We start from the raw sequence: 26,425 nt of genomic DNA on the forward strand, positions 1-26,425 counted from the left end.
CCATCATGACGGAAGCGGGATAGAGCCGCTAGAAAGACCTTCAGAGTGGAGTGGGAAAGTCCTGACTTCGCAAGGGATAAGAAGAAAGGCAGAATCTGTTCTGGTTTAGCGGTCATCGGATCCAAGGCCTTGGTGTGGCACCAGACACAGAAACGCTTCCACTTCAACTGTAAGGTTTTAATGGTGGAAGGAGCACGGGCGTGCGCTAACACCTTTCTACAGTCTGCGTCTGTTCAAACGTGCAAATTCATGGTGCTCAGGTTCCAGGCATGAAGTTGGAGGTATGCTGGATCCGGATGGCAAATCCGCCCCTGCTGCATCGTGAGGAGGTGAGGCAACGGATGAAGCGGAATTGGCTTGCTCTGGGAGAGCAAGAGAAGGTCCGGGAACCATGGGCGCCTCGGCCACTTGGGTGCGATCAAGATGACTTGACAGGGTTGAAGTCTCATCCTGTGCAACAAGCGTGGAATTAGAGGAAGCGGAGGAAAAGCGTAGCTGAATGCGTTCAACCAACTGATCGAAAATGCATTTCCGCTCGACTCTGTGGGGATGAAGACTTGCAAAGCGTTGGAATTTCTTGTTGGTGACAGTCGCAAAAAGATCTATCTGCGGATGGCCCCACTGGCGGAAAATGAACCCCAGAGTTGGTTGATTGAGTTCCCACTCGTGGTTGTCCGAGAAAGACCTGCTGAGTGTGTCCACCAGAACATTGGAAACACCCGGCACATGTATGGCAGCGAGATGAATCTGGTGATGAATTGCCCAATTCCATATCTCCTGTGCTTGTTGGGAAAGCAAAAGGGACCTGTGCCGCCCTGCTTGTTCAGGTAATGCATGCTGGTGGTGTTGTCTGTTCTCACCAGCAGAGATTGACCTTGAACGATCCGCTGAAAAGACTTCAGGGCCAGGAAGATCGCCAGAAGCTCCAGGCGATTTATATGCCAAGTGCGTTGGACCGCGGTCCATTTTCCTTGTACTGACAGGCCTTCGAGATGTGCTCCCCAGCCCTCCAAGGATGCATCGGTTGTAAGCGTCAGAGTTGGAGTAGTGTCTTGAAAAGACAGACCTTTTGAAATGTTTGGAGGGTGAGCCCACCACTCTAGAGCCTTTTGGATGCAGGGTGTAAGAAGGATCTTGTCGTTGAACGATCCTGAAATCTGCTTCTACTGCTGGTCTAACTCCTCTTGGATGACCCTCATATGTAGTCTGCAGTGGGGAATCAACTGTATGGCAGAAGAAGCCATGCCGAGGAAGGATTTCAACATCCGGACTGAAACGTACAGTTTTGACTGGAGGGATCGTACCATCTGGAGCATACGGTCTTGTCGTTCCTGGGAGACAAAAACCATTGCCAGATGAGAATCGAGAGGCTCCTAGAAAATCTGGCCGTTGAGATGGGCGAAAGTGTGACTTCTGGCAATTGATGGAAAGGCCCAAGTCTTGAAACAGGGAGCGGCAAGACTGTGTATGCTGGATTGCCAGTTGAAGATTCGGAGCCTCTATGAGACAATTGTCCAGGTATGGATAAAATTGTATGCCTCGTAGGCGTAGAAAGGCAGCTACCAGGGCCATGATCTTGGTATAGACCCTCGGTGCTGAACGGAGGCCGAATGGTAAGACCCTGAATTGGAAGTGCAGGTGTCCGACTGAAGCGCAGATACTTCCTGTGTCTGGGGTGAATTGGCACATGGAAATATGCGTCCTGGAGGTCGATCGTTGAGAAGAATTCCCCTGGATTGAGGTAATTCAGGATTTGAAGCAAGAGTTAACATCTGAAATTTGTTCAGGGACCGTAAATCCAAAATTGGACGCCATTCTCCCGACTTTTTCTTTACGAAGAAAAACCGGGAATAGAATCCTTTGCCGCGTTGACCTAGCGGCACTACCTCGATGGCCCCTTTTTGGATCATTATTTGTACCTGGGCCAAGAGTTCTTTGAGGTGGGGGGAGGGTGGCCCCGAAGGTGGACGAGTGGGAGGGAATTTTGTGAACTCCAGGGTATGGCCTTTGGAGATAACGTCCAGGCCCCATTGGTCAGAGGTGATTTCGGACCATTTGCAAAAGTACTTTGAGATAAGACCTCCAAAATGCACAGTCGGCAGACAAAAGGAACTGAGACTGTCACTGTTGTTTGTTGTTTGCGCCACCTCTATAAGTTGTTTTCCGTTGGTATGGTCTGGAGGAAGACTGACGATTCTGGTTTTGGTAAGAACCTCTGTCGGTTATCGCTGTAGGTATTGTAGGAGCGATACTGGCCTGATCCACGAAAAGTAGAGGAGCCACCGCCTCTACCTCGTGCCCCCCCGAAAGGGCCACTTTTTGTATTGGAGTAGCCAAGGACTTTGCGGTGTCAGTGTCCTTTTTGATCGCCTCTAGAGCATCATCTACAGGCTTGCCAAATAAAGACTCCATCGTATGGTAAGTCGAGGACTTTTGCTTGTACTTCTGGGCTAAATGTTGTAGATTTCAGCCAGCCTTGACGCCTCAAGACTGCAGCCCCAGCTAATTGGCGAAAGCCTGTGGATGAAATGTTGCGCGCACATTCGATAATTTCAGACAAAATTACCTCTCCCTCTTGGATAATAGCCTGTGCTTCTGCACGGATGGCCTCAGGCATTTGAGGAATCAGTGCGGCAATCTCGGACCACATTTGGCGGTCGTAACGGCCCAGAATTGCCAAGGTATTTGCCGCTCTGACAGTAGTGGCCGCCATTGTAGTGAACTTTTTTCCTATAGAGTCCAACTTGCGGCCTTCCTGATCAGGAGGAGACGCGAGTGGTGTAGCCGGATTACGAGATCTTTTCTGTGCTGCCTGAGTAATAACCAACTCTGCTTTTGGCTGTGACACTAAACAGGCTGGAGCGGATGCTGGAGCCTTATATTTTTTGTCCAATCTGGGCAAGACTGCATGTACTGAGTTAGGATGTTCCATGAGTTTAAGTCCCTCTGACCAAATAAAGTCAATAATTGGAATTGTGTGGGATTGTCTTTGTGAAAAGTCTTTAAAATCATACAGGAAGCAGTCACTTTCATGTTGCTGTTTCTCGACAGTGAGATGAAAGCGTTTCGCTGCACGGACCATTAAATTATGGAAGTCTGCAATGTCCACTGGAGGCGATGCAAGAGGTGAGGTGGGCGGAGTGGAAGGTGTTTGAGCCCTGTAACTGTCCCACTCATTCATATCAACATCCTCGTCGTCAGTGTCATGAGGAGCAGGATCCTCATTGTCAGCGTCAGGTCGAGTTCTTTCCGGTGACGCGGGTGGAACTGGAGCAGGTGCTTGTAGAGGTTGAGGTTGAGGCTGGGGAGGAGGTTGTGTTGCTGGGGAGGCAGGTGTAGATGGAGGGAACCTGTGGTTATAGTCATCAAGCATGTGCTGTAAATTTTTGACTAAAGATAAAGGTATTTGTGTAACAGGTTCTGAAGTTACTGTCTCTGCTTCGTCAACAGGAAATAAATCATTCCCACTTTCGACGTATTCCTCTTAGTCACCCTCATCACTGTACTCCTGGCACTTAATGTGCAAGTCGGATGGACTAGATGCCTGTCCAAACAGTTGTTCCACCTCCGACTCATGGTCGGATTCTTCACCGCCCGATTGAAGGAATATGCTACTTACCAGTATGCATCTGTTCTTGGCATAGAGGGCTGCAGAGTGGTACATTATGAATAGATCGCCATCTGGTGTTGGGCTCGGATGATTGCACTTTGTTTTTCTCTTGGAGAGTCTTTTGTCTCTTGGTGACTCCTCCCTTGGTTGGTAGTGCGCATGGGCATCGGCTCCATCCTTAGATTGTTTTGCCATAGTAGGGTTAGATGGAGTAGTATAGTAGAATACAGATAAGAGTGCCCATGTAAGTGTATCTAAATAAGATAATGTTGGAACAGACACAGGTTTCCGGGGAGGCTGGGAGGGCATGTACCACTCTGCAGCCCTCTATGCCAAGAACAGATGCATACTGGTAAGTAGCATATTCCGTTCGAGGCATATGGGCTGCAGATGGTACATTATGAATAGACTATATAGCAGTTCTCTCCCTAGCGGTGGTCGCCCGTGTCTGTTGCAACTGTCTGAAACAATGTTTTTAATACTGCTTGTCCCACTCTAGCTTGTTGTGTTGTGTGCACATCTACACAATAGTGTTTTGTGAAGGTGTGCGGTGTAACCCAGGTAGCCGCTTTGCATATGTCATCTAGTGGAATGTTTCCCAGAAATGCCATAGATGCTCCTAGTTTACGTGTAGAGTGAGCTCTAGGAGGAACAGTTAATGTTCTCTTTGCCTTTAAGTAGCATATTTGAATGCATTTTACAATCCATCTGGCAATGCCCGCTTTGGAGATGGGATTGCCTTTATGTGTGGGAGAAAACGCAACAAATAGCTGTTTTGTCTTTCTGAAAGTTTGTGTTCTTTCTATATAGTACAATATGGCCCTTCTAACATCCAGTGTATGAAGGGCTCTTTCAGCTACTGTTTGTGGTTTTGGAAAGAAAACCGGTAATTCCACTGACTGATTGATGTGGAATGCTGAAATAACCTTCGGTAAGAATTTTGGGTTTGTTCTAAGAACCACTTTATTTTGGTGTAGCTGCATAAATTGTTCTTGAATCGTAAAAGCCTGCAGTTCACTTACTCTTCTAAGTGACGTGATAGCTATGAGGAAGGCTACCTTCCATGTGAGGAATTGTATTTCACACCTATGCATAGGTTCAAATGGTGGCCCCATTAGTCTGGTAAGCACTATGTTGAGATTCCAGACTGGGGAAGGTGGTCTTCTTGGTGGAATGACTCTTTTGAGTCCTTCCATGAAAGCTTTAATTGCTGGTACTTTGAACAGTGACAGATGTTGCCTGTTTTGTAGGTACGCCGCTATGGCTGCGAGATGAACTCTGATAGAGGTATATGCTAGGTTACATTGCTGTAAGTGTAACAAATAGCAAATGATTTGTTTAGTGGATGCGTCCAGAGGGTTGATGTGCTTACTGTTACAGTGTATAGCAAACCTCTTCCATTTTGCTGCATAGCATGCTCTGGTGGTAGGACGTCTTGCTTGTTTAATGATTTCCATGCACTCTGGTGGTAAATCTAAATACCCAAACTCTATGCCTCAGGAGCCAGATCGCTAGGTTCAGTTGTTTGGGATCTGGGTGCATTATTTCTCCATGGTTCTGCGTAAGATGCATGGGTAATAACCTTAGCTTTTGATGTGGTACTTGTGAGAGTTGTAGCAGCGTGGTGAACCACGGCTGTCTTGCCCACGTGGGTGCCACTAGTATCATTGTCATTGAATGTTGCTGCAGTTTCCGAACCAGTAATGGAATTAGTGGTAGAGGGAACGCGTAAGCAAATCTGTTGGACCAATTTATCCACAGTGCATTGCCCTGGGACCTTTGGTGTGGGTACCTGGATGCAAATTCTTTGCATTTTGCGTTCTGATGATTGGCAAACAGATCTATCTCTGGTTGCCCCCATTTTTGGAAGAATGGCTGTAGTATTTGGTCGTGCAGCTCCCATTCGTGTACTTGTTCTGACTGTCTGCTTAGGATGTCTGCTATTTGATTTTGAACTCCTGGTAGGTGTTCCGCTAACAGGTAGATCTTTTGAGGAATGGCCCATCTCCATATGTCCTGTGCTAGTCTGGACAGTTGGAGAGAGTGTGTCCCCCCCTGTTTTTGAATATAATACATTGCAGTCATGTTGTCTGTTCAGATTAGGACTGCTTTGCCTGTTATTTGCATTTGGAAAGCTTTTAGTGCTAGAAATATTGCTAATAGCTCTAGGTAGTTGATGTGCAGTTTCTTTTGCTGCACACTCCACTTCCCCTGTACTGTGTATCTGTCCATATGCGCTCCCCATCCGGAGAGCGATGCGTCCGCTATTATCACTTGTGGAATTGGCTCTAGGAACGACCGTCCCTTGGAAAGGTTTTCTGTGTTCCACCACTTCAGAGAGCGATACGTCCGGTCGTCTACCAACACCAGATCTGTAATCTGACCTTGAGCCTGATTCCACTGTGTCGCTAGACACTCTTGTAGTGGGCGCATTTGTAGTCTGGCATGTGGTATTAGCAGTATGCAGGAGGACATCATGCCTAATAGTTGCATAAACACTCGTGCTGGTAGTGAGTGTTGTGGTTGAAATCTTTGTATTAACCCGACCATTGTCTGTACTCTGATTGGGTTGGGGTATGCTATTGCCTTTTCTGTGTCTACTGTAGCCCCCAGGTATTGCTGAATCTGGTTTGGTTGCAGGTGTGATTTTTTGTAGTTCACCGTGAACCCTAGGTGGTGCAGCAATTGAATTGTCTTCTGTGTGTTGTGAAGACATTCTTCCTTTGACTTGGCCTTTATTAGCCAATCGTCCAAGTATGGGAAGACATGTATTTGTTGTCTTCTTAGGTGTGCTGCCACCACAGCTAGGCATTTTGTGAAAACTCTCAGTGCTGTTGTGACACCGAATGGAAGGACTTTGAACTGATAGTGTTGTCCTTCTAACACAAACCTTAGGTATTTTCTGTGGGCTTTGTGAATTGGGATATGAAAGTAAGCGTCTTTTAGATCCAGTGTAGAAAGAAAGTCCCCTTTCTTCAGTAAAGGGAGTACTTGTTGGAGCGTGACCATGTGGAAGTGCTCCGAATTTATGTAAGCATTGAGAGGTCTGAGGTCTAATATTGGTCGTAGGGACCCGTCCTTTTTGGGGATCAGGAAGTATAGAGAGTATACTCCTGTGCCCTGTTGATCTTTTGGGACCTTCTCTATTGCATGCTTTTGTAGAAGTGCTAGCACTTCTTCTCTTAACAATGTCAGATGATCCTGACTCATTGGACGCTGTTTGGGGGGGATGTTTGGTGGGGTAGCTGTGAGTTCTAGGCAATAACCATGTTGGATAATTTGTCTCACCCACTTGTCTGACGTGATGTTTTCCCAGACAGGTAGGAACTGTGATATACGTCCCCCGACCGGTGTTATGTGGTCTGGGGGGAGTTCTATGAAGTCACTGTTTTGGTGTTGAGGCGTTGTGGTTGTTATTATTTCCGTGGCCTCTACCCTTATTGTTGTTACCTCTGTAACTACCTCTTGAATTACCTCTGGGTGATGTTGGTGTGAAAGATGTGGATTGCTGATTCGTTCCTGTGTTTTTTGAGCCCCCTCTATAGGTGGATCTACGAAAGGAACCTCTGTGTGTTGGCTGTTGCAATGCTCCCATTGACTTAGCAGTTTCCGTATCTTTCTTCATTTTTTCTAATGTCTCGTCTGTGCTTGAACCAAACAATGTCTTCTGATCAAATGGTTTGTTCAGTAGGGCTGTTTGTACCTCTTGTTTGAATCCTGAGATTCTAAGCCATGCGTGCCTTCTTAGCATGACACTAGTGTTAATCGATCTTGCTGCAGTGTCTGCTGCGTCTAATGCACATTTAATGGAAGTATTTGTTATTATTTTACCTTCCTGTATTAATTGGTCTGCCTTCTTCTGATGTTCTTTTGGGAGATGTGTAAGAAGTTTTTCTAACTCATCGTAATGTGCCCTGTCGTAACGTGCGAGTAGTGCTTGTGTATTGGCTATACGCCAGCTATTCGCTGCCTGTGATGCTACTCTTTTACCTGATGCATCTATTAACTTCGACTCTTTATCTGGTGGAGGAGCCTCTCCTGTAGATAATGAGTTTGCTCTTTTACGAGCGTTTGAGACCACCAGCGAGTCTAGCGGTACATGCCCTCTAATAAATATTGGGTCCTTTGGAGCCGCTTTGTATTTTTTATCAATTCTTGGGTTTAACACCCTGGCTCTCACTGGGTTTTCGAATATTTCATCTGTGTGAGTAAGAAGACCCTTCAACATAGGAAGAGTACCTGATGTTCTCTGTGCATTAGGTAGAGTCTCTAACAAGAAATCCTCTATTTGAGGTTCTGTATGTATATCTACCTTATGATATTTTGCTGCCCTATTAATGAGCTGCACAAAACCTGTGTTATCATCAGGTGGTGAAGGCTTTGAGGGATATAGCTCTGGGTCGTTGTCCTCATCTGACCCTACATCATAATTTTCCCATGGATCCTCCTCATCTGGGATAGTTTCGTCATCCCCTTGAGGTTCTCCCTCCCCTAGATCGCTGTCTACATCTGACTGAGGTGTAGCTGGTCTTGGTGTGGAAGGTGTAGGAATATTTGGCCTATTGTGAGGAATAGGAGAAGAGGGTGTTACTCTAGGACGAGGAGAAGCAGGAGGAGTTATATTCGTCCCCATTGTTCTCTTTTTTGAAGGAAGAGGTTTATCTTCTGACTGTTCACTCTCTCTTCTTCGTGACCACTTTCCCAGTTTGTGGATCAATAAACAAGATCTTTTGTTTGGGATCTGTCTGTTGCTCCTGAATCGGTACCAAGGGTCCTGGTTCCGAGAGGTGCTTTTGTTTTCGATCGTCAGATCTTGTTGTTTTCGACACCGAATGTTTGCTCGATTCCGACTTTCTTGGTATCGAGTGTCTCTTGGGCGATAAGTCATATTTATGTTTCGACATGGAATGTTTCGATACCGAGCTCTCCTTTGTATGTAGCCTCGGTGCCGAAGTAGATGTCGCCCTTTTCTCGGATCCGACATGGTGGGAGTCCGAGTGTTTCGGTTTCAGTTTCGGTTTCGTTGCCGGGCCCGAGGGCGGGGCGTCGGAAACTTTTTTCAGCGGTTTGACCGGGCCCGAGGGCGGGGTCGTTACCGCACGGGGTCGCTTTTTCGGTAAGGGGACGTCGTCACTCACGGTTTGTTGCTCGATGAGTTCTTCAACCTCCGACTGTTCCCCTTCCGACCCAGACTGGTCCTCTTCTTCCTCGATTTGTTAGTCTCCGAACAGCTCCGGGATCGCTTCCGCCTGCATTCTGGAAACCTCGTGTCTTCGAGCTCGACGATTTCTAATCGTTAGCTTGGAGGAGAATGCTGCACAGGCTTCGCAGTCCCTGGATTCGTGTTCAGGCGATAGACAGAGGTTGCACACCTCGTGTAGGTCCTTGTGTGGGAACTTAGCACCACACGTTGGACATTTCTTGAATGGAGTCCTTTCCATGGACTCCGGGCTTGACTGCGTCGAGAAAGGCCTCCTGTTCTTCGACGTAGATCCAAGTTTTTCTCTTCGATTTTGAATTTGCAACGCGTCGGAATGGAAATGAACGCGTTCGATAACAATACCGTCGAATTGGAAAGGTAATACGCGCTGAAAAACACTTTCTTCTGAAGTTGATCTGGAGCGTCTCGATCTTCATCCGAACCCGATGGCGGAAAAAAACAAAGGATGGAGCCGATGCCCATGCGCACTACCAACCAAGGGAGGAGTCACCAAGAGACAAAAGACTCTCCAAGAGAAAAACAAAGTGCAATCATCCGAGCCCAACACCAGATGGCGATCTATTCATAATGTACCATCTGCAGCCCATATGCCTCGAACACAATTTTTAAGGAAGACGCGCTCCACTCCTTTTTGGACTTATTTGAATGAGAGGCACAGTCCTCAAGGTAGAAGCGGTAATCACTGTAAAAGTGGTAGCTGAGGCCGGAGGAGGAGATGCCGACGAGCTTGTTGATGCAACAGCAGTAGTCGTATGGCCAACCTGAAGTGCAGAAATTGAAGGTTTGGTAGTCGACGACGAAGTAAGCGTCGATGAGCTAGCCATAGATGGATTCGTCGTCGCTGATGCGATGGTAGTCTACGTTGATGGGCCAGTCAACTAGCTTAGTTTAGATGATTTGGTCTTAGTCGTCGATTTGGTCTTCGTCGTCGGTATTTGCTTCGACGACGGAACAGTCGACGGTGTACGCGTCGACGATGGGAGCGTCAATTTCTTCGTCGACTTGACACTCGTCGACGAGATCTTAACAATTGACGTAATGGGTCTCGTCTCCTGGGCTGTCGTCGACGAGGTGATAGTCGCCGACGCAGCAGTGGAAGACATAGAACATGTCGTCGTCGACTTAGATGTTACAGACTTAGACGTCGACGAGCCTACGCCAGATTTCTGAGAGGAAGGCAAGGCTTTGGGCACAGACGTCAGAACCAGGTCCCGTAGACGTGCCCTGAAGCAAATCCTGTGGGGAAACAATCCTGGAGGATTCCAACAGTCTACTCTTCTTAAGAAACGGAGATGGAACCTCAGTTTCAGAGCCACGCTTCTGAGAGGATCTAGAAATGCCTGAAGAAAAACTCTCCGCATAAGAAACCACAGACTCTGAAGTCTTCAACTTCTGTAGCCACAAAAGGAGACGGGCCTCTCTATCCCTCAGAGTCTTGGGAGGAAAAGTGTGACAGTACTTACAGTTCTTAACCTCGTGGTCTGGGTAGAGACAGTAAATGCATTTACTGTGAGGATCCTCATGGAAAAGTCGCAGTTTACCACAGGAAGGGCAGGCTTTAAACAAAGATTTCTTATTTGAAGACATTTTTGAAGAAATAACAGCTAGAGTTGAAGAAAAAACTAAGCAGAGCTCAGGGAGACTCCCTTCACACGACGTGCGGTAGAAAATCGGAGGTCTTGGGCTTCTGAGGAGAAGGTTCTAGAGGGAACTGCAGCCTGATTGGCTGGAATTTGGACCAAAACATAGTGACACTGATATGTTACCAAGTTGAGTTTTCTCCCTTAGGCTTTCTATGGGCCTATTCAGTTCTATGGTACTTTTGAGTTTACTGTATGTATGTAATTTTACTTACATATGCATATATTACTGCTATTTTATGTACCGTGGGACTCCCACTTAGACGACGGGGAATATTCAAGCATGTGAATCTATGAAAGACACCCCTAATAATGGAGAAACACACTACTACGAAACCAAACTCAGTTTCCAGTTGTTTACAACGCTACAGTGAACTGGTTAGATGTGCAACCCCAACCAAACATTCCCATGAACTTGACCTAAGGCTAAAGACCAGAAGAAAGCCGCAATGGTAACTGCAAGTATGAGCCTTACTTTCATAACACGGTCGTTCATCAATCGACAAAGTGTGTGGTCCTCCAAGTCAGAGTTGGCAAAGTCATTCTTCAATGCATCCGTTGCCCTATTGAAATCACCACGAGCTGAAAATATCCACTGCATGGTAAGTCCCATGCCCTAAAAGAAAGAAAAGGAGGAAAGGTTAAATGCAGGCACTGCTACAAGCTTTATATTCCATGGTGGTGCTGGGATTTCTTTATACGAAGCAGTTTAAGATTTAAGTAGGATTGGACCAAACCAATGTTAAACCTGCCAGACGGCACCATGTAAAATCTCAGGACTATAACTGATGTGATGTCATGGCATGTTTCCATCTGGTTAACCTGTCCACAACAGCATGGCCTCAAAGGAACTATAATCAATATTTTCAGCACCTAGAAGGATAATGGGGCACCCAAAAAAGGTAAGTTTATTTACATATGTAATGCCATCAAATCAAAAACCCAAGTGATGTGTGGGAAACCTATGAAAAAGAACTAGCCACTAGGAGAATCCACCAGAAAGTGCTACCGAAGCCAACAACAGTGTCCTCTTCTGTAGAACATCCCTCTAGACACCAGACTGGATCTGCAAGTTTTGTTCCCATTAGCCACAAGGTGACACTGTAGCTCCGCGTTACTCTCATTGCACCCCGGAAATATCACAGCAGAGCCACATAAAAACGCCACCCAGTTTGCTGATGTCAATTTCTTGCTAGACTGTCCTTGGACATGGAGCATAAAACATTTACAAGTACCAGTGATCAGATCTCTAATTTGGGACCCTTTTAGATGGTTAAAATATCCCACTCAACAGGAAGGATAATGATTACTTACCTGTAATACCAGTTAATACAAACATTCACACCTTGTATAGATTTCTCAGGCTTTAATTATTCAGTCATTTTTAAGAAACAAGGGGGACCCAGCGGGTAGCTATGGACCATGGGTATCGGTTATGTTTTTTAAGACAAAGGTCTTTAGCAGTGGTGAAAATAAAAAAACAATTATTATATAGACCACAATAGGCTGCTATATATTTATCTTCCTTGTCCAGCCGGGCAGGAAATTTATTAATCAAAAGATAAGTCAAAATACATTTCTACAACAATAGTTCATTGCAGTAAGGCACACTCCTGTGCCGTACCGGGAGGAGAAGAAAATAGAAAAGAGTGAAAGGGGTGTTTCAGGCAAAGGAAAAGAGCAGGCAGGGTACTGTTGCAAATCAAGAGTTTAACAGTATCGCCTGGAGTAGTTCATACAAATTCAAATACACATTGTTTTAATGTATGGCCACTCGCAGGTGTCGACGTTTCGATCCCTCGCTCAATTAATAAAGGGGATCTTCAGGACTTAAATAATAGTTTTGCCTGGGTTATAACGGCCTCTTGTTGGAGGTGTAGAGTTCAGGTACTGCCAGCGTCGCGGGAGTTTAGGTAATGCAAATAAGGGGGTTTGAATTGCTTGATAGTTGAGAGCCTGTGGAGCGCTTGCGAATGAGAATTTCACGGCATTACTGGTGGCCGTGCGCAGGAACAGTGGACGGTGTACTTGCGATCCTTTGGAATATGTAACTCCGAATGGGGTTTGTGATATAGTTGGACGGGGAGGGCTTGATGGCCGTCACCGCGAATTATTCAGTCTTCAGGCTGAGAACCCTTAGTAACCAATGTAAGCATAGGAGTGCATTTGTTAGCACTCTACCATTAAAAATACACTTTTATATCCTGTTTACTTTGCTATAAACACCACAAACTCCATTAAATCAGAGATCCAGATGCTGAAGTGTTCCATTGTCAGGTTTTTTACGATCACATTTTAAAGTTTTTTAAATAGTTAAGTCGGTAAACTGTTTCTGTATGCTGGAAAGGCTCATGATTAAACCAGGGTGGAGGGCAGCTCTCACATGAATCTAAGAAAAATGCAAATGTTTAAGAAAATAAGTTACTTACCTGGAAGTGTAATTAAGATCTTTCATAGATTCACATGCTTGAACCATTCCCAGTCGAAGAGATGGGAATCCCCAGTATATCAAGAAAAGCAATGGAAAGCTAATACAAATCAGAAACCAGGCCTAGGCCCATTTAAGCTTTTTAACCTCTATTACTTTGTAAAAGAGACTAAAAATAGGTCCCAACCAATCAAAACTTCACATCCTAGAGAACCTTCAGAACCTCAGTTTCAAAGCACCAGTGCAAGAGATACATCTGCAAAAAGCCAAAAGGTGAGCCTCAGGGGAGGCGGGCAGGCAGCATGTGAATCTATGAAAGATCCCAATACTGGAGAATCTTTCACCTCTCCTTCCTTTTGACTAGAACACTATCCACATTCCATTTCCTCTTATAGTCTCCTTTTCCTCATATTCCCTTTTATTTATAAAGTGTAAATTGGCTGATTGTTTCTAAATGCATCTGGGAGTTGTGTATGCCATACACTTCCAATTTTGAAGATTATGACCTAAAGTGTATCTTGTGTAAATGTTTATAATATTGATACTATACACTACTCTTTAATCCAGAAAATGTGCTTCTAACTGCTAGCTACTCCGATTAAAGCGTGCGACTATGAAAGTTCCAATACTGGAGTAGAAAACAAGGTTCTTGCCTGTAACTGTAGTTACTTAACACCATCAACGCTTATGGTTTTCCCCTCCTGCGCTGAAAATATGTAAATCCCATTGTTCATGACGAGCTCGGCTCGTCATGAGTGTACGAGAGGTGTACCTCAAGACGAGCTGAGCTCGTCATGAGCATCGAAGGGGTTAAACCGGATCCTCAGTACTGCATGGCCCACTGTTGCGTCAATGTGAGCTGTGGCATCCATGCGTGGTAAAGGTGTTGGTACCCTTCCAGGTCGCAGCTCTGCAGATGTCCTGGATAGGTACTTGGGCAAACAGAGCAGTTGACGCAGATTCCGCTCTTGTAGAATTTGAACGCACCGGTTCCCGCAGAGGTTTTCCTGCAGATTCATGGCAAATTTTCACTGTCCTGAAGAAGGTCTTGTGGAGTAAACAACAAAGACCGAAACGTCGACTTCTAAGTCCAATTTCCCATTCAAGATCGTGGACATAAGTGACTTACTTATAGTCAAATCAGAAGTCATTAAATTATATATTTTGGTTTGGACTTTACATTCTGATGTACTATAGGAGAAATGGTTTCACTCCCTTTTCATTTGAATGCATTTTCGATTGTCATGTTTGATATGTACCCAGATAAATTTTGTACAACAAGAAAATCAGCTTTAGATAAAAATAAAAAAAATCCCAGTGTTGCTGTTCTCTTTTTCACAATAGTGTGGTATCATCACTCTGTCACAGAGGTATAACAAATAGAAACTGCGTTCAGATACCAATTGAATTTGGTCGAATTCACTCATTCAAATGACAAATTAGATTTCTGTAAATTGTTTTAAATCAAATTCCCTTGGCGGCAAATCTTTTGTATTAACTCTTTCTGCCCAAGCCCGCAAGGGTCTATTGGGTTACACCACCCTCCTTTCAACCATTCTAGGAATGACACATCTATCACTACTGTGTGATCTGGTTTGGGAAGGGAAAGGTGTCGGCCTCTGACCCAATCATGGTTTGTCCACCACCACTGCATGTCTCCTACAGTTCCCTTTAAGATCTGGACCATGTCTGAGAGAATACCCCAATGCTGCGCCCACTGGAACTTCAGGTCTGACGGCAGAGTCCGCATAGGTAATCTGGGATGTGTCGCTTGCAGAATCCAAGAGGTCACGAGGCCCAGAAGCCTCATTCTCACCGAAAACCAGGATAGAGGATGGAACATCGGTATCCTTGTCTGAATATCCTAGACTCGCAGCTCGGGAAGATAGGCCCGAAAATGCACGGTGTCCAGAGCAGCTCAGATGAAAGATCATTTGGGAGGAAGGTGCGACTTAGACACGTTGATGGTGAACCTCAGCAAATGCAGGAGGTCTGCTCAGTCAGGAGGTGGGAGATGACAGGCCTGGGCAAGCTTGCCATCAACAGTCAGTTGTCGAGATAGGTGAAAGGCTGGCACCCAAAATGAGGCACATGTCCTCAAAATTCACATAGTTGACTGGAAGTTGCACCGGCTCCCGGAAAATCAAGGAAGTGCCCAGCAGACCCAGGTTCCGAAGAATGACCCAAGTAGAAGTGAGCCACCGATGTCAACAAGGTATCCCAATCCTCCAGAGCTCAAGCATATCACGGTTTCGCCCCTCCTGGACTCCCGGATGTCACCAGAGGCCTCTGCATGCAGACCAGTCATCCTAGACTGTCCGAGAGGGAAAACCAGACCCCTAAAGACACCACTCCACCAGTTGTCCCTGAAGAGGATCAAAGGTATCATCCTGTACCAAAGCATCACAAGGCGTGAGCCCATCTGTTAGCTCAGCCTGACAGGCTTCCTAGCCAGAACCTGCAGCATCTTTTTACTTTAACAGATCCAGATTGAAACGCACTGAGCTCATTCTGCAGATTTGCACTTTGCACCTGGCCGCTCTTGTTCCGCTGGTGGCGTACTGCCGGTGCTGCTTGCCCAACACTCACCTGAACTCCTGAAGATTGGTCCTGTAAGTTGATGTACTATACCGGTTTGCAGAACTTGTTCTTTCTTCCATAGGATAACATTGCAGAACTCAGAAATGTTGCTGAGTATCCACTTTTTAAAGTGAAAAGAATTCCCATTTAAAAATGTACTTATTTGAAAGATTTGTCTTTGATGCCTAAACATATGAAGATGCTTGCTATTTTTATAAATTGGTGTGCATCAGGTTGTCTTATCTATTAATCATTGTGTGTATTTGCAAATGTCTTACACGCCTCGGTTTTAAGCCTTAGGCTGCTCGACCACACTACCCCTTAACAGAGCACTTTGGGATTGCATAGCCAGCCCTGTCCACTAGTAAACCTCTGGACTCTACAAGGTACATCAGTTCATTCACAAAGAGCTCGCTTCCTACAGTAAGTAACTTACTTCTGTACTTGTAAAGTTATAACTGAGGAAGATTTGAGGATAAAGGCCTTCTGGTATACTGAAGGTGGCACTGAAATAATGAAACACTCAGATGTTCAAGACATTGCTCAGATTTAAAAGATACTCCATCTAAAAAGCACAACCGAACTAGGAGAGCAAAATATCAATGTTTATCAAAGCAACCAGCAAAACATCAAATGACTGAATAAATAAAGATTTTAATAGTCTCAGATACGAAATGAAGTGTGCTGCTTTGCAATACAAATCTGAGAAAAGAAAATGCTGTGAAAGGTTCTTCTCCATTGGCATTCATTAGCATACTGTGTGCCTTAAGACAGTACTATACGAAGTTAGTGGTGCTCAAGAACTTACAGTCAGATCTTGCCTGTATTGTCTAAGATCCTTCACAAAGCTTAGAATTTCATCAGTGTAGCGCTCATAGTCCAGCGGCAGCTCATGGTCATGGGTGAGGCGGATGATCATCTGGCCCGCTACCTCTGCGGCTGCCCGGCAGAAGTCTTCCAGATTCAGAATGCATCGCTGCAGGTTTTCCAAAGTGTCCTTGTTGGTGTTTAAAATGCTACATAGTTTGTTAGTCTGCAAAGCAAACACAGGGTCACAATTGGGTGCTCTGATACAATTACAAATGTTTCATGAACATTCATGCCACAATCGAATTCCGAGGTTTAGCTCACAACAAAGTTGCAGCCCGATAGCCTTGCAGTATATTCCATGGTTTCTGTAGCTAGAAGTCACCAGAGGAGCCAAGGAGTTAAGGCTGGGACTCCAAATACCCCAATGAATGGCAGCTGGCTATGGAATATGGGGGTAGGGGGGCTAAGACGCAACCATGATTCCATGCAATCCGTATGCAATGTGCTAACATTCTCTTGGGAACCTTTTCATCAAAAAACACAGGCACAACCAAACAATTTACAACAGTGAGAAGACCATTTTAAAAGGGAGGTTTTGTTTCAAGTGAATAGGGGGGGAAAAGCTTCCTGGATTGGGATTTAGGTACGGTTTGCACCTCCCCCTTCAACTACTTGGGAATTACCTGCATCAGAAAATAAAATGCAGCAACTTTATATTTGGTCTGTGGCTACTCTAGAGTCCGTTCTAACCAATGTCTCCCAACGCAGTAGTCCCATGCTTTTTCTCAGATACAATGAAGCAGAATAGATGCTCCGAGGCAGGAGCGAAGAAGAGCGCATCATCATGTCTTAATGCCATCCCTCCTTTCTAACTGGATGTACATTCGATTTTGTAGCCTAAAGCACTAGAAGAGGGGACCATGTGGGGAGGGAGAGAGCGGAGTGACTGCTTCAGGCAAATAACTTCTAGGCTGAAAACTTGAGTAATTCCTATAGAAAGCATGCAAAATACAGTCTAGGAAGTCGGTGCAGAGAAGTCTACTTGGAACGAGTCTTAATGTCACCTATGGCATCTTGGTTCTTTCAGAAAGAACAATAAATCTTTTAAGAGCCCAAACTCCATTAATGTTCTACAAATTTGACTATACCCTAGCACCAGTGGCTTTTTGTTCTCTGTTCTATGAAAGTCTAACCACAAGCTACAAGAAGATGTTCACAAACTCTGAAAGGAGCAGTTTCTCTCCAGGGAGAATTTCTGGGCTTTGGAAACAAAGATTTTATGCTATCTCGGTCTCAGTGAGTAAGGATGGGGTTGTGTATGGAAAACCAAAATATTTCCTAATGGAAATGCAGTTACACAGGGGACTTTGGGACCAAAGACAAACATGTGCTTCTGAAATACTGTTTGCACGCTTCCATTAGAGAGACTTTGTATTACGGTTGGGTAACTTGGTCATATTATGCAGTTCCCCAATTTTCTCTTTCAGAGATCCCAATGCATCAATATTGCACTGTCATGCTAGCAATCCTTGGTATTCAATGATAACACAGCAGTATACATAACCCAAATAACAATGGAACAGCCATATATCACACACCCCCAGTCGCATCACTGTGACCTGGACTCCGCTCAATGAGCTCCAAGGGTTTAGAGCTTCAACTCCTTGCAGAGGCTGAGCAGCACATATTTCACAGCTAGTCAGGGCACAGTAGAAAGATCCCCTAAGAGGGATGGCAGGAGGTTTGAGTCCCTGAAAATATCAGAGGTGGAGAAAGCAAAAGGCTGGCGAATGCAAATGCTACTTACCAGTATGCATCTGTTCTTGGCATGTAGGGCTGCTGACATTCATATCTGTGCATAGATCGCCGCCTAGTGTTGGGTCCGGATGATTGTACATTGTTGTCCTGGAAGAGTCTTCGAAGTATCACGAGATAGGTGGCTCCTCCCCTGGACTACAGTGCGCATGGGCATCCTCTCCATCCTCAGATTGTTTTTAGCCATTGGCAGAGATGGAGTGAAGTATGTGCGTGATGCCTATGCTGCGAGCAGATATATGAATATATATATATGTATGAAGACTGCAGCTGCTACAGGCGCCGGGTGGGCGATATGAATGTCAGCAGCCCTACATGCCAAGAACAGATGCATACTGGTAAGTAGCATTTGCAGTTCGAGGCATGTGGGCTGCTGAATTCATATCTGTGCATAGAATACATAGCAGTCCTCCCATTATTGGCGGCCGCCCGTGCCAGCTGCAGCAGTCTGAAAAAGTGTTTTAAGAACAGCCTGACCAACAGCTGCTTGCTGTTTGGAATGCACATCTACACAGTAATGTTTAGTGAAAGTATGTGTGGTAGACCATGTGGCTGCTCTACAGATATCTTCTAAGGGAATATTACCTAAGAAAGCCATAGAGGCCCCCAGCTTCCTGGTGGAGTGGGCTCTTGGTGGTATTGTGAGAGTGCGCTTGGCCTTAGCGTAGCAGATCTGAATGCATTTTACAATCCACCTAGCGATCCCAGATTTGGAGATAGCGTTTCCCTTGTGGTGTGTGGCAAAAGCAACAAAAAGCTGCTTGGTCTTACGAAAATCTTTGGTCCGGTCAATGTAGTACATTAAGGCTCTTTTCACGTCAAGGGTGTGGAGCATCCGCTCCGCCAGTGACTCTGGGTTTTGAAAGAACACTGGCAACTCAATTGTCTGGTTAATATGGAATTGAGATACAACCTTGGGTAAGAATTTGGGGTTGGTGCGGAGCACCACCCTGTTAGCGTGTACTTGGAAGAAAGGTTCCTGGATGGTGAGCGCCTGCAATTCGCTAACCCTCCGTAGCGATGTAATTGCTACTAAGAAAGCGACCTTCCAAGTCAGAAACTGAAGCTCACAAGAGTGCAGTGGCTCAAAGGGAGGACCCATCAGCCTTGTAAGAACCACATTGAGGTTCCATTCTGGAGCTGGTGGTGTCCGTGGTGGAATGACCCTTTTGAGTCCTTCCAGAAAAGCCTTGATAGCAGGGACCTTAAAAAGTGACAGGTGTTGCCTATTCTGGAGGTATGCTGCCATTGCAGACAAGTGAATGCGGATGGAAGAATACGCCAAATTGCATTGGTACAGGTGGAACAGGTAGCAAATGATGTTCTGAATGGAAGCGTCCAGCGGGTTAATGTCGCGGTTTACACAGTAGACGACAAATCGCTTCCATTTGGCCGCATAACACGCTCTAGTAGTGGGCTTTCTTGCCTCCCGAATGATGTCCATGCAATCGGGGGGCAGATTGAGGTAGCCAAACTCTAGGACTTCAGGAGCCAGATCGCCAGGTTGAGCTGTTGCGGATCTGGGTGCTGAATGTCGCCATGGCTCTGCGTCAGAAGGCTGGGAGTGAGATAAAGCCTTTGATGCGGTACCACGGACAGTTCCAGAAACGTGGTGTACCATGGTTGGCGAGCCCACGTTGGAGCAACCAGGATGAGAGTCATCGAGTGCTGCCTGAGCTTGCGTGCCACCAGCGGTATCAGAGGAGCTGGGGGAAAAGCGTATGCAAATCTGCCTGACCAGTTCATCCACATCGCATTGCCCTGTGATTGCGGGTGTGGGAACCTGGCGGCGAAGCTTCGGCATTTTGCCTTCTCCTTTGTGGCGAACAGGTCTATCTCTGGATGACCCCACTTTTGGAAGTACGGTTGGAGTACTGATGGATGTATCTCCCACTCGTGCATCTGGTGGCTGTGCCTGCTGAGCAGGCCCGCCATCTGGTTGTCTTTGCCCGGGAGATGCTCTGCCATGAGGAAGATGTTCCTCTGAATGGCCCACTTCCACATGCTCTGAGCCAGATGAGACAGCTGCGGAGAGTGTGTGCCTCCCTGTTTCTGAATGTAGTACATGGCTGTCATGTTGTCCGTCCGGATCAACACGACCTTGTTGCACAGGTGTACTTTGAATGCCTTCAAGGCCAAGAAGATTGCCATCAGTTCCAATACATTGATGTGCATCTTCTTTTGCTGTAGTGTCCATAGTCCCTGCACTGTGTATTGGAGTACATGAACTCCCCATCCCTGGAGAGAGGCGTCCGTTGTCAGGATAATCTGTGGCACAGGCTCCTGGAACGGTCGGCCCTTGCAAAGGTTTTGTGGATTCCACCAATGCAGAGTTGTACGCCCGACCGCTCACCAACACTAGGTCTGTTAGTTGCCCATGAGCCTGAGTCCACTGACGTGCTAGGCGCTCCTGAAGCGGACGCATATGTAGTCTCGCGTGCGGGACAATGGAGATGCAGGAGGCCATCATGCCTATCAACTGCATGAACACTTCGCTGGAAGCGAGTGCTGGGGCCTGAATCGTTGGATCAGCGTTTGGATACTGGCGATTCTCACTGAATTTGGCTGCGCAGTGGCCGCCAAAGTGTTTATCGTCGCGCCCAGATACTGCCGTACATGGGCGGGCTGGAGATGGGATTTTGGGTAGTTCAGAGAGAATCCCAGATCGTGCAGGAGATGAATGGTGCGGGACACGTGTTCGGCGCACTGCTGTTCTGTTTTTCCCTGAATGAGCCAGTCGTCCAGATAAGGATAGACGTGGACGTTTTGGCGTCGTGGATGCGCCGCCACAGTCGCCAGGCACTTTGTAAAGACCCTTGGCGCCGTGGTGACCCCGAACGGCAGAACCCTGAACTGGTAATGCTGGTCCTGAATCGTAAATCTGAGATACTTCCTGTGCGAAGGATGCAGGGGGATATGAAAATATGCATCCTTCAGATCCAGCGTAGCCAGGAAGTCCCCCTGTTGAAGCAGAGGGAGTACCTGCTGTAACGTGAGCATATGGAAGTGCTCCGAGAGAATGTACCAGTTGAGGGGCCTGAGGTCCAGGATGGGCCTGAGGGATCCCTCCTTTTTGGGGATTAGAAAATACAGGGAGTAAACCCCTGTTCCCCTTTCTTGCAATGGAACGAGCTCTATTGCCCCTTTTTGCAGCATGACTTGAACTTCCTGCTGCAACAAGTGCAAGTGCTCGCCGGACATAGGACGGCTTCTTGGGGGTATGTTTGGTGGAGTGGAAGTAAGTTCCAGACAGTAACCGTACTGGATAAGAGACTTGACCCACCTGTCCGTGGTGATGGATTTCCATGCGGGCAGGAACTGCTGGAGTCTCCCCCCGACCGGTGTTGTATGGTCGGGGGGCAGTGACAAGACGTCACTGCTTGTTGGCGGTGGTGGACCTGGAGCTGTTTGCACGTCCCCTGCCCTTGACGTTGTTGCCTCTGTAGCCACCTCTACCTTTGTTGGTGTATGAGTTTTGGGTATTACTTTTATAATACTGTGTTGACTGCGATGCCTGACCCCTTGAGGTGCCTCTGGAATTGGAGCGGCGAAAGGAACCACTCCGAAACTGCTGAGACTGGAGGGCCCCCATAGACTTGGCAGTGTCTATCTTTTTTCATTTTTTCCAGTGTCGCATCCACCTCTGGGCCGAACAGGTGGTCAGGATTAACTGTTTGGTTCAGGATGGTTGTTTGTATATCCGGTTTGAAACCTGATATCCTAAGCCATGCATGTCTTCTTAACAACACGTTAGTGTTGATGGCCCTGGAGGCTGTATCAGCCACGTCCAGCGCACATTTGATGGAAGCGTTTGTTATGAGCTTTCCCTCCTGAATTAACATTTCCCCTGCCTCCTTGTACTGGTCAGGCAAGTGTTGCAGCAGTGTCTCTAAGGTGTCATAATGAGCCCTATCGTAGCGTGCAAGTAGGGCCTGTGTGTTTGAGATTCGCCAAATATTAGCTGCCTGCGCAGCAATCCGTTTCCCTGAGGCCTCAAATATTTTAGACTCTTTGTCTGGGGGAGGAGCGTCACCAGTGGTCTGTGAGTTCGCCCTCTTTCGTGCGTTGGATACAACCAAAGAGTCCAGTGGCAAGTGTCCCTTGATGTATGTTGGATCCGAGGGCGCTGCCTTATATTTTTTATCAATGCGAGGATTGATGACACGCGCCCGAGTGGGCTCCTTGAAGACCTCCGTTGCGTGCTTCAGCACTCCCTTGACCATTGGCAATGTCTTGACTGACTTTTCAGCCACTGAGAAAGTGTCAAACAAAAAGTCCACATCCACAGGATCTGAGTGCAGCTCGACCTCATGGTTAGCTGCAGCTCTTTCAATCAAAGCGTTGAAGGCTGCTGAGTCCTCCGTCGGTGAGGTCTTTGCCGCAAAAAGCTGCGGTTCCTGACCCGACTGCAGGTCCTCTGGGTCGCCTCCGGCAGACCAAGGCTCATGTTCCTCCTCCGGATCCGAGTACGCCGGATAGTTGTACTAGACTTCTTCATCGTCAGCATCACCTGCATTGGAACGCGTTGGCGAGCGTTCTAAGGCTTGTGGAGACGTAGGCTCCATCGGGGCCGAAGTACCCGCAGAATCCTTCTTATTTTTGAGAGGAATCCGAAAATGTTCCAACACCGGCTCCGCGGTGATTTTCCTTTTGAGGAGAGAGTTTCCCAGTATTGGCGTCGACGATGACCTCTCGACGCTCTTCCTCTGCAAGTGTCTGGAGCAGAGGCTTCGACACCACTAATGACGCTTTGGGCGTCGATACCTCCTTCGAGGGCACGCCTGCCCCATGCTTCGGAGCGAAAGCCTTCGGCGTCGACTTCGGTGGCAGGGTAAAGCGGATAGGCGTTTGCGCCTTCGCGGGCTTTGGTGTGTGCTTCGGCGCCACATTTCCTGGTTCGGGAACCACAGCGTCCTTCCGAATCCGTTGCAGGGATTCCGCGACCTTTTTGTCAAGGCTGGAGAGGGCTTGACCGGCTCGAGCGATCTCCCCGAGTCGGGAGTCGGGTCGGCGAAAGGCACCGTCTTCGGAGCAGACACATCACGTTCCTTGTCCCCAACGGCCGGAGCCGGCGAAGCCAGGGCTGCGGAATCGCCTTGACGCTTCTTCTGAGCCTTCTTCGGGTCATCGACCACGACCATCTTCGGCGCCGACGCGGCCGCGTCGGTCGACTTCGCCTTCGACCCTGAGGGCTTCGGGTCGGCCATTTTGGCGTGGCTCTTCAAGTCGGCCATTTTTAGTTTCTTGGAAGTTGACGCCTCTAGAGCCTTCTGCACCAGTGCAGCTTTCACTTTCGGTTTCGAAACCGGGGGAGTGGATCCCAATGGCTTCACTTTTCTTTTTGTTAACGGGAGTGGCGCATCAGAAATGTCCGTGACCGGGCCCGGAGGCGGGGCTGCTGGACTAGTAACAAGGTCTTGGGTAAGGCCCGAAGGCGATCCCTCGACCTGGGCCGCATGAAGGGGGTTGACCCCTGAGTCAGTTTGGGGATGCTCTTCCTCCGAGCTATCCCCCACGGTGGCAATGGCCCCATCGTCGTCCCCTACCTCGTCGCCGGCTTCGTCAAAGTCCTCATCACCCGCGTCGTAGGCATCCCCCTCGGACGCGGGGCTAGAGTCCGAAACCTGTATGGCGTCGTCGTCTTCAACAAATTCCTCGAAGATGTTGTCTGGCGGGGGCGCCGGGGGTGCCGCTAACTGGGCCTGGAGTCTAGCGGCCCGACGAATCTTGAGCGTCTTCTTACACCGGAACTTCGAGCAGGCCATACATCTGGCCTTGTCATGGTCCGTGACAAACATTTGTTGCACACAGGGTGCACATCGAGGTGCGAATACTTGGAGGTGCACACCGGGCACCTCTTGAACGGAGTTCGTTCCATGTCTGGAGCGTTAGAGTAGGCCCGTCCGCGCCGAGAGCACGCGGATGGGTAGCAAGAGTTCGGAGCTGAGAACAGACAAAAAACCCGAACGAAACGATACCGACGCTCAGCCTAAAGACCTTTTGGTCTTGAGTTAGAAAAGTTTATCAACTATCGATTCCGACAGAGGGAACCGAAACACATCCGAACCCAATGGCGGAAAAAAACAATCTGGGGATGGAGGCGATGCCCATGCGCACTGTAGTCCAGGGGAGGAGCCACCTATCTCGTGATACTTCGAAGACTCTTCCAGGACAACAATGTGCAATCATCCGGACCCAACACTAGGCGGCGATCTATGCACAGATATGAATTCAGCAGCCCACATGCCTCGAACATCCTGTTAGAGGGTGGGAAGGGTAACTAAACATCACATTCAGTGGGTGTGCAGGAGAAGGGCATACCCCATGGGCAAAAAGGAAACCGAGTTAGCGCAAGGGGCTGGCTCAATTTCCACTGTGCAGATACATCCACTATGGATAATGCTGAACAGGCGAAATAGAATTCCTTCCTAACAGTGACATGGGATTCACAGAAGAGTGCATGGAAACCTTGTCATGGTGGAGGCTTCCATAAGTACACCTGGGAACATTTCAGAATGCCAACGTGTGATAAATCTGTTCCCGCATGGAGTAGCATCTCTACAGATGCAGAGTTTCTAAGCTTGGGCCCAAAGTCTCTAAAAAGTAATTGATAAAGGGATTCTGGGAAAAATATTTAAGAACATTTTCCATTCTTAGTGATGGCTGCAAGATATACCATCTAGAAGTGAATTATCGCCATAGTTTCGCTTTGCAGAGATAGTAAGGCAGTATAACAAACACTTGGTGGGGAATCTAAGTTCTAGATGCACACAAACTTTACCTCTAAAAGAGGGACGGAGCCCTCACTGACGTTTGGCATTATTATAACGGTTTATATGCGTTAAGAGTTTCCAAAGTCCGTACTGAATCAGTTCAAGAATCAAGCTAGGAAGTTTGAGGATGCAAAAGAAAAACTCTAAGCCTTAAAAAAAACCTGGAGTTAAACAATTCGGGTTGGAAAGGTTTTTTTTTCCTTCTTTGTTTTCCAAGCTACAAGCCCACAGTCCATGTTCTGGAAACGAGAAATGTCATCTCCATGTCCAGATGTGATAATGGTGTGATTTCTTGGAGGAGCATGGTCAGTTTACCTGCATCTAAAGGCTGCAGCTACATCACCTGCATTTTTAATTTCTGAAAGGTTTGTTAAAGGTTTTCTTCTCCAGAAAACAAACATTTGCCAGAAAAATCCTCTAAAAAGGCTCAGACATTTCTTTTGAAAAAAAAAAAAAAAGTTTTCTGAAAAAAGTAATGCTTTATTAAAAAGTGCTCAGCCTTAATGGGCCCTTTAAAATGATCTGTGGTGGATATAAGAATTCTCTTTAACATGGGGAGATAGTGTAACATGCTTGGTTTTGGAGAGGAATGCAAAAAAACAATTGATGGTCGGAATGCAGAACAATGTCATACATTCACCCCAGGGTCCCATGCTCACTACACCACTGGATTCAAGCTAGCCTGGCTGATTAAGGGCGATGCCCTGAAAACGGTCCCAGGATGCTAGTTTCCTGTCCAGGGAGAACCTGAGTTGGCAGTTCGAGCTAGACTGCTCCCACAAGGAACAGGGTCAAAACTGATTTGCATATGGCTGGGTCCAAACTGGGCTGGTGTGGTGAGCAAAAGAATGATTGATTTAACCCAGATCCTTGTGACTGGGGGTGAATGTTTGCATTGTCCAGCATTCCGTCCATCAATTATTTATTTTGCAACTGTTTGAGAGGGTCTTGTGTAGTTGCCTGAACTTTGTGCATATCAAGTTGATTGTGTTGGACGCCCGGTTGTATTACGCCAAAGCAGGTGGAGGTATTGACTGGCAGCGAGGCGTTGGTGGTGTAGGGGTTCAAGATCTGGATCCTCATGGTACAGGGTTGGCGTCCTCTCCCTCCCCTGGTCTGAAGATGCAGTGGGGAATAGGGATTCATAGTTTCTAGGTTAATGTGCAGTGGGTCAGGGCGAAATGTAACAGTAGAGGTGTTGAAATTGAAAGGGGGAAGTGCGGAGGGATAGCTGCAGAGGCCAGGCCAACCCTTTTGGGCATGGGTGGCCTAGAAGCATGGGTTCAATGCCTGGTTAATCTTTGAAGAGCAGTCTGTGCTTCAAGGACATTGGAGTGTGTTGACCCTAGTCTCTCAGAACTGGGGTTTGTTGGCCAAAGCATCCAACCCCAAAAATGGTTAATTTTGGCTTCACTTGGGGCTTGAAGCCAGACTGACGTATCCCACCAAACGCGGACAGACTTTTTTGAAAGCCAAAATGTAAAAGTACTTCTGACAGGTTATAAAAGGGTGTATAGGCCAAATGTAATTTATTGTTTATAGAAAAGA

At 47.0% G+C, this 26,425-nt stretch overlaps 1 protein-coding gene across 3 annotated transcripts in view; it reads right to left on the minus strand.

The window, feature by feature from the left end:
• Positions 1–26,425, minus strand: part of TFRC (transferrin receptor) — a 160,526-nt gene that overhangs the window by 12,917 nt on the left and 121,184 nt on the right. For all 3 annotated transcript variants that reach the window (XR_015303846.1, XM_086948533.1, XM_086948534.1), the window contains exons 17-18: positions 16,288–16,512; positions 10,947–11,087 (exon numbers count right to left, since the gene is read on the minus strand). Coding sequence is in view for 2 of the 3 variants with exons in the window: in XM_086948533.1 (XP_086804659.1) it covers positions 10,947–11,087; positions 16,288–16,512 (366 nt within the window). In the remaining variant the exon portion in view is untranslated. The remainder of the gene's footprint in view (positions 1–10,946; positions 11,088–16,287; positions 16,513–26,425) is intronic.

Source organism: Lissotriton vulgaris, unplaced genomic scaffold, assembly GCF_964263255.1.
Source record: "Lissotriton vulgaris unplaced genomic scaffold, aLisVul1.2 SCAFFOLD_3538, whole genome shotgun sequence".
Lineage (NCBI taxonomy): Eukaryota > Metazoa > Chordata > Amphibia > Caudata > Salamandridae > Lissotriton > Lissotriton vulgaris.